This window comes from Sinocyclocheilus anshuiensis, unplaced genomic scaffold (genome assembly GCF_001515605.1).
Source record: "Sinocyclocheilus anshuiensis isolate Anshui unplaced genomic scaffold, SAMN03320099.WGS_v1.1 scaffold1018, whole genome shotgun sequence".
NCBI classification, from domain to species: domain Eukaryota; kingdom Metazoa; phylum Chordata; class Actinopteri; order Cypriniformes; family Cyprinidae; genus Sinocyclocheilus; species Sinocyclocheilus anshuiensis.
The window spans coordinates 352,427-363,225 of NW_015539893.1; the positions used below are offsets into that span (position 1 = coordinate 352,427).

Here is a 10,799-nt window from a genome sequence, read left to right on the forward strand (position 1 = left end):
CTGGGGCCAGTTGCATAAACGGTCATCATGTTAAAACTGTGTCTTAAGAACTAGTTTGACTACCTAGCAGTTAACCAAGTGTTATTCAGTCTTACTTTTTGGATTCAAATTACACCAATCTATATTTGTTATATGTAACCGACTTTAAAAAGTTATGACCAGTCTTGAGATGACTAACTGACTAAGACTATTGTAAGCAGTTTATGTAACCGGCCACTGTCCCGTGAATGCATGTGTGTGCTTGGTTTTGTTTAATTACTGCTAACCCAGTCTGTCTTATTTTAATGTAGAGCATTGAGCCTTTGGCCAACAGCACCCCTCAGGCACCTCAACAAACTGCCAGCAAAGAGTCCAAAAATACTGTTAATCATAATGCAAATAGCTCCCCTGTAAACAAAACAAGTGGAGGCGATAAGCCCAAGCGGACAACCAGGAGCAAGGTAACGCATGGGGGGTCGTCACGCCTGTGCAGGAACCTCCTGGTGTTTTTATGCTTGTCATTAATCAAGTTTCTTTTGTTCTTTCAGAAAACGTTTACAAGAGAGGATGTGGTGGCATTGAAGTCCAAGCTGCAAAAACTGAAAGGACAGTCTGAAACCGTGACTACTCACTCACCTGCCCCTGTGTCGGCACTAACGGAGCTGAAATCGAGGCTCGATGCTGCCAGGGAGATCTCTACCAAAGTTCAGCAAAGAAAGGCTGAGCGAGTTGCAAAGGATGCTAAAGCTAGGGAAGCACAGGCTGGGCATGAACCAAAGGAAAGGTGAGGTTCGCTGGCCAATGCGCCATTGTTTTCAGTTACCAGAAGTGTTTTCAAAATTGGAGTTCTCATCTCATGTGATTGTACGTACTTTTACTAGGTGGACATTTTAAAACCATTTGAAATTATTGCTTTATTAATCAACCCTGACCTCATAAAGCTTTAAATATCTTACATTTCATAACAAAAGTTAAATTATTTGAAGAGGTATTAAATTTGGGGACAGAAAAACAGGAATCACGATACGGTCTACAGTGACTATTAAAATTAATTCCACTTAAACTTCATATTAAACTGATTTAAATAAATGTGAACGCTACACGTTTCATGGTCATTGCGACATTGTGGTACGTTCTCCAGCAGTGGTCTTCCAACTAAAATAGCTTGAGATCTAGTAATGAACGGTCCTCACAGACTGAGATCCAGATAATTATATACCTAAAAACATGAATTGATGTTTTTTGCCAGACCAGGGTGTCTGCAGGATATTTAAGCTCAAATTTAAGAATTTAAGACCTTTTTTATGACTTGCACAAATAAAATTAAAATGACCTGTAAAAAGTGATTTACAGTTCAGATTAGGGGTGTGCCATATCATACCGTCCACGATAATACCGGTATAAATTTTTACATAATAAAAAAAAGTGTCATATCGTGATATCAATGATATAGCGACACGATGGCGTATGGCGGATATACGATCCCTAGCGCGCACAACAACACCACAAACCCAATAGGTGTGTTCGATTTGAAGCAGCGCTGTGCAGACTGTTCGGGGTATAACATCAAAGTATCACGAGAGCGGTTCTAGAGCATATTCGAGAGCACACTCTTACTTTAAAAAATAGGCGAGGCACATATCTTTAGCGAAGCGGCGCGGAGAGTACCGCAGCTCCGCTGGTGTAAACACAAGCACTGACTAGAGCGGTCGGGTCGGAGCCGTAACGTGTAAATAAGGGGTAAGTCACTCTTGTGGTATTTTGACATCATACACCGATCGGTCTGCTTCAAATCGAACACACAGCTGCTGCTGCCACCTTATGACAATAGATTTACACTTCGAATTAGGTAGTCTTTCATCGATGACAGAAGCTCATTGGAAAAGGATGGAAAATGCGCTTCATTTTGTTTGCACTTTATTTGCATTTATTGGCGAGTAAATAAATGCTGCTGCCTGCCAGCTGCAATCGCCAATAAAACGTTGTTCCATGTTTTTTTTTTCTATATCGTCATTTAATATTGTTATCGCAAATATTCTTGAAATGGCGTGGTATAATTTTGAGGCTATATCACCCACCCCTAGTTCAGATACAGGTTTTCACAAAATCAAAAAGTTTTATAAAATGGCAAATTTCAGCCTTTAAACCATTTTTTTTTTTAAAGAAAATGGAGTTGAAACTATCAATTATTATATTAATTTAAACAACTATTATCAATCAATTACTATATTAATTAAAGGACATATACATATATTTTACTGTCTTAATTGTTTACATTTTTATAATGAATTATCTTCTTGTCGATTTATCAGTTCACATTTACAACTCCGCGTGTTTGCTGAGTAAGAACATGGGTCGATTTTCACATTGGTTCTGAACAAAAACAGCAGACTGGCTTATTTAAAATGCCCATTCATTCTCTGCCAGCAGGTGGTGCTTTCGGAATGGCAGAAATCAAGCGGTTTCTCCGGTAATCAGTAGCCCCTCACTGCAGAACACAAGATCCAGGGGGCGTGGTTGGATCCACATCTAGGGGGTGGAGACTGGTAGGTTTAGGGGTGGAGATGGGTTTAGGGATCAGGGGGTGGAGACGGGTAGGTTTAGGGATATGTAAGGTGGGAGGAGTTGGATCTGGATCCAACCACGCCCCCTAGAGCATATTCGAGCGCACACTCTTACCTTAAAAAATAGGCGAGGCACATATCTTTAGCGAAGCGGCGCGGAGAGTACCGCAGCTCCGCTGGTGTAAACACAAGCACTGACTAGAGCGGTCGGGTCGGAGCCGTAACGTGTAAATAAGGGGTAAGTCACTCTTGTGGTATTTTGACATCATACACCGATCGGTCTGCTTCAAATCGAACACACAGCTGCTGCTGCCACCTTATGACAATAGATTTACACTTCGAATTAGGTAGTCTTTCATCGATGACAGAAGCTCATTGGAAAAGGATGGAAAATGCCCTTCATTTTGTTTGCACTTTATTTGCATTTATTGGCGAGTAAATAAATGCTGCTGCCTGCCAGCTGCAATCGCCAATAAAACGTTGTTCCATGTTTTTTTTTTCTATATCGTCATTTAATATTGTTATCGCAAATATTCTTGAAATGGCGTGGTATAATTTTGAGGCTATATCACCCACCCCTAGTTCAGATACAGGTTTTCACAAAATCAAAAAGTTTTATAAAATGGCAAATTTCAGCCTTTAAACCATTTTTTTTTTTTAAGAAAAAGTAGTCAAAAGTATCAATTATGTAAACAATTATCAGTCAATTATTATATTATTTGCGTATAAATACATTTTACTACTGTCTTTGTTTAGATTTTTACAATGCATTATCTTCTTGTCGACCCGCCAGTTCACATTTACAACTCTGTGTGTTTGCTGCGTAAAAACATGGGTTGATTTTCACATTGGTCTGAACAAGAACAGCAGACGGGCTTATTGAAAATGCACATTCATTTAATGCCAGCAGAAATATAGTGGTTTCTTCGGTAATGGCAGTACACAAAGCAGTGCAGCACCTGACTTTGAAATGTGCAGCGCTCCTATTTATTCAATGAAATTATAGCCTTTTGAAGTTTAATCGCCACATTAAGCCATATCGCAATTCTTGTCTTTCCGTCCCCAAATTTAAGACCTCCTGAAATCATAAGACTCTTGTACCATTTAAGACTCTTTACATTTGATACAACTAAATTCAAGACATTTTAAGGACCCGTTAACGTTCCTAATTTTTGAGAATGCCATTGTTTTTCACTCACTGAAAGTTTAAGCTCTCTGTGCACCACTCAATGCTCTCTTCACCGGCTGCATATCTGACCATAGCAACAGTTAACTGTAGTATCAACCCATGGTGCCATAGGACCCAAATGCTTCTACTGAGCTGACCTTGATGGGCCTAATATACATATTATTTTATTAGAAAATAGCATTTATTTATTTAATTATGTCAAAATGGCTTCGATGGACGAATCTCATGGTCTGGATTCGAACCAGAGTCAAAGTTTACAATCATTCACTACTGTAAATTTATGTGAAGCGATTGCCCATTTACTGCTGATGAATTATGACCATAAATGCTTTATGATGTTTACATTGTAATATGTTGTAGATTGTTGTAAGAGTGCATATTTTAATCTAGCTCATCTTGTTGAATGAGCTGCTAGTAAAGGGTAGACTTTTCAAAATAAGAGTGCTGGTGTATTTTGTGCTGGTTTATAATTAAGTCTTGAAGTTTAATCGCTATTGAATTTTTGTACATAAATTGTAAAAAAAAAATATATATATATTTATTTTGAATAAAACATGTCTTGAGTACTTCTCATTTTATCTGTGCGGGTCTTCAATTTGATTTTAAAAGCTCTGCAGATTCCCCAGACATGCTTTGTTGTGTTGTTAGTCTTCTGTAGTTTAACTTCTGAATTTCTTTTTGTTTCAGAGAGAAACCACCAGCTTATCAGCGTTATCACACTCTAGCACAGGATGTGCCGCCTGGCCTTACTCTGCCCTACCAATACAAAGTTCTAGCGGAGATGTTCCGCAGCACAGACACCATAGTCGGGATGCTGTTCAACCGCTCTGAGACGGTCACTTTTGCCAAGATCAAGCAAGGGGTCCAAGATATGATGCACAAGTAAGAGGCTGAATGAAACCATATGCTAAAATGTTTTTGTGCCAGTCAGGCTGCCGGGTAATAGTGTGGTCAATCTTATCAAAGCTAATCATATTTTTGCTTTCTTCCCAGGCGTTTTGAAGAGAGCCATCTGGGGCAGATAAAGGGTGTGTACCCTTCTGCCTATACTTTTCGTCAGGAGAAAAACATTCCTTCTTTCAGTGCCACTGCAAAAAGGTCCAGCTATCAGCTTACAGTGGAGCCGGTCATTGAAGAAGGTGAGAAATGAGAGCTTGCTCAGGAACAGTAACATTAACATTACATAATACAAAAGTAAAGTGACTATTGCATTAAACTCAGCATCTGCTCTTAGTTTGAGTCACTTCTAAGGTAAATTTGGGAACACAATATTCACCAACTTTCTTCCCATACTTGTAATGAGAAGCACTTAACAAAAGAGAAGCTTTAAGGGCTCCCTGCGTTTTTTCGTCACTTCATTTTAAATGTTAAACAATCAAACGTTAAGTAATTTAAGTTATAGATTATATTTTTCTTAAATGCTTTTTACAGAGAAAAATATCACAATAGTACTATTTTATTTATTTATTTTTTACTTTTAATTTTATTAATATTCATAAAAATAATGGTTGCTGTTTATTATTATACTGTAGATCTTTGATATCACTATTTTGGCAAATTGTGCATCCATACAAACCTGGAATTTCATTCAGTCAGAAAAAAATTGCAATTTAGATTTTTTCAAATCGTGGAGCCCTAACCTATACTTTAAAGTGTATTTCATAAAACCGGTTTCTGTCCCTTAGAATTTAATGGTACTCGTCCAGTGTTATCAGCCTCTCGTCTTTTAGAAAGAAGGCACATTTTTCACCAAAATCTGGTTGACGTTGTGAAGGGACACCACAAGGTAAGTACAGGATGTGCCTCAAAATAGTTTTGCTTGCATTTGTGAAACCTAGAAGAGTTTTAGATATTATTTTTGTGTTACAATCATGTCTTATGTTGGATACAGGTGTCCCTGGCTTCCCTAAACCCTCCCATTGTCATCCCTGATGACAAACTGACCCGCTGGCATCCGAGATTCAATGTGGATGAGGTTCCCAACATCAAGCCAAGTGATTTGCCTCAACCCCCTCAAACTGAGAAACTGACCTCAGCTCAGGAAGTGTTGGACAAAGCTCGTGCTCTCATGACACCAAAGGTGAGCACTTTAACCTTGTCTCTGTGCTCTTTGGGGCATTACTGGTTCCCTTTTCAATATGGGTCAGTAATGTGTCCAAGATGACGAAAAATCTAGTTTCTTTTCCATCGCTTTTTTTTTTTTTTTTTTTAAATCCACTTTTTTAAAACCCTTCTTTTTTTTTTTTTTTTTTTCAAGTGAAGGGACACCACAAGGTAAGTACAGGATGTGCCTCAAAATAGTTTTGCTTGCATTTGTGAAACCTAGAAGAGTTTTAGATATTATTTTTGTGTTACAATCATGTCTTATGTTGGATACAGGTGTCCCTGGCTTCCCTAAACCCTCCCATTGTCATCCCTGATGACAAACTGACCCGCTGGCATCCGAGATTCAATGTGGATGAGGTTCCCAACATCAAGCCAAGTGATTTGCCTCAACCCCCTCAAACTGAGAAACTGACCTCAGCTCAGGAAGTGTTGGACAAAGCTCGTGCTCTCATGACACCAAAGGTGAGCACTTTAACCTTGTCTCTGTGCTCTTTGGGGCATTACTGGTTCCCTTTTCAATATGGGTCAGTAATGTGTCCAAGATGACGAAAAATCTAGTTTTTTTTCCACCGCTTTTTTTTTTTTTTTTTTTAAATCCACATTTTTAAAACCCTTCATTTTATTTTTTTTTTTTTCAAAGAAATTATTATGCGAGACAAATGTAGTTTTAGGCATTTATGCCACAAAATATAAAGTCTGTAGAAATGGCATTTCATTCAAAAACAAAAGTTGATCTGGAAACAAAAATGAGCATTACATCACTGACTTTTGTGGGTTGTCATCTTTCTAGATGGAGAAAGCCTTGGCTAACATGGCCTTGAAAACAGCAGAAACTGTCTGTGCTAAGGAGCCAGAGACCTCAGCAAAATCTGTTGCAAAGCCAACAGAAACACCCAGTGCCCTTAAAGGAGTTTCTCAGTCACTACTGGAGAGGGTGAGTCAAGAACTACCCCCACCCCCTATACATTGTAGTGTGTTTACATGAATCTAATCAATATTTTCTCCCTGATTCAGATTCGTGCTAAAGAGGCTCAGAAAGTGCACGCTGCTATGACACGGAACCCACAGCAGGAGGAGCGCCTGTTGATGAGGTCACGGCTGCCAGAGTTGGCCAGGATCCTGCGAAATGTCTTTGTAGCAGAGAAAAAGCCGGCCCTCGTCATGGAGCTTGCTTGCAACCGCATGATCGCTAGCTACAGATCTCCTCTCAGTTCTGGTTAGTACAGATGTTTCCTGTTGGTTTTCCCACCTCATGTTTTTCCTGAGACCATAGCTGTTCCAAAACCTAGTGAGCTGCCTAGTGATTATAGCTACCTCAGGAGTTTATTTGAAAGCAACTTCACACTACACACACACACACACACACACACACACACAGTCCTCCTCTAATTAAAGTAATAGTCCCCCCCTCAGCAAAAAATGCTGAAAATGTACCCCCCCCCCCCAGGATGTAGATGAGTGTTTCTTCATCTGAATTTTAGCATCACTTGCTCATCAGTGGATTCTCTGCAGTGAATGGGTGCCATCAGACATCATCACAATCCACAAGTAATCACTTAACATCCTGTGAAAAGATACACCCGTGCACTGCAGAGGATCCATTGGTGAGCAAGCCATTTCTCCAAATTTGCTCCGATTAAGAAACAAATGAATCTACATCCTTGATGGCCTGAGGGGGACTATAGAATTTCCCTTAGCTATTTGTGATAGTGCACAAATATTCAGAACAGTTGTTGTTTTATTATTTTTGCTAATTAGCTAGTTTTAGAACAGTGCTTATAATATGAGAACAATATCTTTCATATTTTAAGAAGCTTTTTTTTTTCTCTGTAAATAACGTTCTTCTAATTTAGACGAAATGGAGAAACATCTTCGCCTGTTGGCCGAGTTGACACCTGCATGGCTAACAGTTCATCCAATCAGGAAGGATATGTATCTAAAACTGAATAAGACCATGGATCTGAATATTGTGCTGGACAAACTGAACCAAAAGATGAAGGAAGAGGAGCTTATTTGAGGAAATTCAAATGAGACTTAAGGAAATACCATGTGCGATATTTTATGGATTACGCCTGGATTTTAACTTTTAGATGACACAATGACTTTTTAATTGTGTATGTTCAGTCAGTTTTGCATTTTACGAGACCATTTCAAATCTGGCGGTCACTACGTTTTTAACTGCTGTGTTTCCGTTGTATGAGGCTGCGATTTTGTTCTTTTGCATCTTGGCACAATAACTCTTCATAAATGTAGACATGTAAAACGTGATTGGTATAATGCAGTACAGTGTAGGCCTAAGTTTGGCATCTTTGGTAACTTCGACTTCATGGTTCATCTAGTTAACCAATGTGCATTGTAATTCATTTACAATAAACGAGTTCATGCAAGCAATATGTTGTTTCATATTCACAAACTGGAAGCTTAAGAGTCTGTACACAAGCTACCTCTGTAGCTGTATCTGAAATCACGTATTTTCCTACTGTACAGTAAGTGGAAAAACTAAGTGACAAGTGGTAGTCTGAATTCTGAGTATTCATAAAACAGTACCTGAGAGTATGTACTTCTGACAGGATTCTAAAGTGTGCATGCAATGAACATTTTACTATCCCATGAGGCCAAGGATTTAAGGCGGCAATGATTGAAGCAGCACTACTGAAGGTCACATGATGATGACAATTACATACTATATAGAACATGCTTTTTGTGAAGTTAATTGATTGCACCTACTCAGTATGCAATTCCGAATGCAGTCCGTCTCTTTCAGTTTCTAGTTATTTCTCATGGTGGAATTAAGACCATCAAAACTTCAAGGGTTAAGTGTTAATTTAAAACTAACCAGAATTTCTTCATTTTCCTGAACCGTAAACCATCATGTCACAGGGGTTAAAGCAAAAAAAAAATATTTTGACTGAAAATTTTTCCTCAGCCAAACCCGATTCCACAGCCATACCTATCACACACCCAGTTTAAGAGCAGTTTTTTCTTGTAATTAGGAGCGTTTGTCCTCCTAATTTAAAAAAATGTAGGAGCACCTTTTGATCAATAAATTCTGATCAAAAATTAACCTTCCTAATATGAGGTGACATTTGAATCAGTGATTTACAGGGGTATTTTCTGTTTACCTTTGTAATGGCATTTTTCTAATTTTATTAAATGTATGCAGTGTTTCCTAGGATTTTTTCCAGCTGTGGTGGCAGGACTATTTCTCATGGACCACGTCATACATTCACGTGGAGATTAATGTTTTAAATATAAAATTTTGAATACAGAAATATTAAATGATTTAAATAACTGAAATTATATGATAAAAATGAAACTAAATCTACCAGCAGGTGGCGGCAAGTCACTAATTTTATCACTGAATCATTCATTCAATTGATTTGTTCGAACGGCTGATTCATTCAGGAATGAAGCAAGTGACTGTCTTTATGAACTGACGGAAATCCGTTTATCACTGAATCATTCATTCAATTGATTTGTTCGAACGGCTGATTCATTCAGGAATGAAGCAAGTGACTGTCTTTATGAATGGGTAATCATGAATCACTGACTCACTAGATTCGTTCAAAAACGCACTTTCATTGAATGAATGAAACACAGCTGTGTTTGCTTTAGAGATGCGCAGGGCCGAGCTGTTACTATATTTGGAACTATTTTCGTTGAAGAAATAGAGCAAAACCAGGCAGTACTTGTTTATTGAACTGTTGTATTAAATAAATATCACATTTGCAAACTCCCTTAATGACTATTAAAAGTTGTCACTCTCCTTGTCGCGATCTGTGGGCGCACAGAAAATGAGAGCGCGCGAGTGAGTTCGCAACATAGACTGTATAAAAACATGGACGTAGTGTCCGTGACGTCACCCGTAGATTTCCGAAGAGCGTTTTTGAAGCTCAAAATTGGGCGGAGGCGGCCGTCGCCATCTTGGCAGCGCATCACCGCGCGTCACTCCCGGATAATCGAAAATGGGCAAAGAGGCGGGAGCAGGTTGCTGAAGCCACGCCCACCTAGCTCGACAGTGGTGACAGCAGCGGCAATCCACCTGTCACTCAAGTGGCCACGCCCTTAATTATGCAGAACTTTAAGGCTTAATATAATTTAAACGGATGAGTTATAAAAAAATTCACCCCCCTCACAGTTGTCAAGGGCAAAATTAGCTATATAGACCAAAATCATTTTTTGAACCAGGCTGTAAACATGTTTTTTTCTGCTGTAAATTTGGCCATTTTAACATGGGGAGTCTATGAGATTGACTCCCTTTTGCAGCCAGCCTCTAGCGGCCAGTTGATGAATTACAGTTTAAGTCACTTCCTTGTTGGCTTCACGAGAGAGAGCGGGAGGTTGCTGCTTGCTTCTCAAGACTCCAAAGCACGTGCAAATGATACGTTCCATCATCTGTCATCGTGTTATAAGCGCGGGACCTGCGGGATTAAGTAGAATTGTTATTAATAGCCGCAATCCTGCGCCGAAATTCAAGTTCTGCTCTGTGTTCTCTGCTAATAACCCAACTGTGAACGATGCGAGCGGCATCACACATCATGTTGTCAAGCTGCAGCCGTGGCGGGGATTATTTTTGGTGTGCCGCAACAACAACAACAATGCGCTACATGTTTCTTTTCCCCTCATTTTATCCAATTGACGGAAATCCGTTGTAGACTCGCTGCAATTAACGGAAATCCATCGTAGCAATGGAGAACTTTAATCCCTGATGTCAATAAGTAATTAATTTAAGACTGCTAAAGCCCGGGATACACTGCACGATTTTTGGCTGTCCCAGACGAAAGATTGCCATCGTGACGCAATCGTGGCGATTTCTGTGATCGTGGCTCTTAATCGCTGGTCCTATGTCGTACAGTGAGAGAGGTTCAAAGATGGGCTTTTTCCCGGTCTTGCGACCAAAGATAGCCTACGATAGTTTTCTGACAGTGTCAGAAATTCAGCATGATCAACGCACAGTGTGT

The 10,799-nt window shown here is 39.3% G+C and overlaps 1 protein-coding gene across 1 annotated transcript in view; it reads left to right on the forward strand.

Moving 5' to 3' along the window:
* LOC107685855 (DNA replication factor Cdt1-like) overlaps positions 1-8,229 on the forward strand; it is a 9,912-nt gene extending 1,683 nt beyond the window's left edge. Inside the window, exons 2-10 of the mRNA XM_016482585.1 lie at positions 291-440; positions 528-763; positions 4,420-4,614; positions 4,726-4,871; positions 5,418-5,518; positions 5,624-5,812; positions 6,629-6,772; positions 6,853-7,054; positions 7,692-8,229. Of these exons, the coding sequence (XP_016338071.1) occupies positions 291-440; positions 528-763; positions 4,420-4,614; positions 4,726-4,871; positions 5,418-5,518; positions 5,624-5,812; positions 6,629-6,772; positions 6,853-7,054; positions 7,692-7,855 (1,527 nt within the window). The 3' untranslated portion in view covers positions 7,856-8,229. The remainder of the gene's footprint in view (positions 1-290; positions 441-527; positions 764-4,419; positions 4,615-4,725; positions 4,872-5,417; positions 5,519-5,623; positions 5,813-6,628; positions 6,773-6,852; positions 7,055-7,691) is intronic.
* Positions 8,230-10,799: the final 2,570 nt, after the last annotated feature.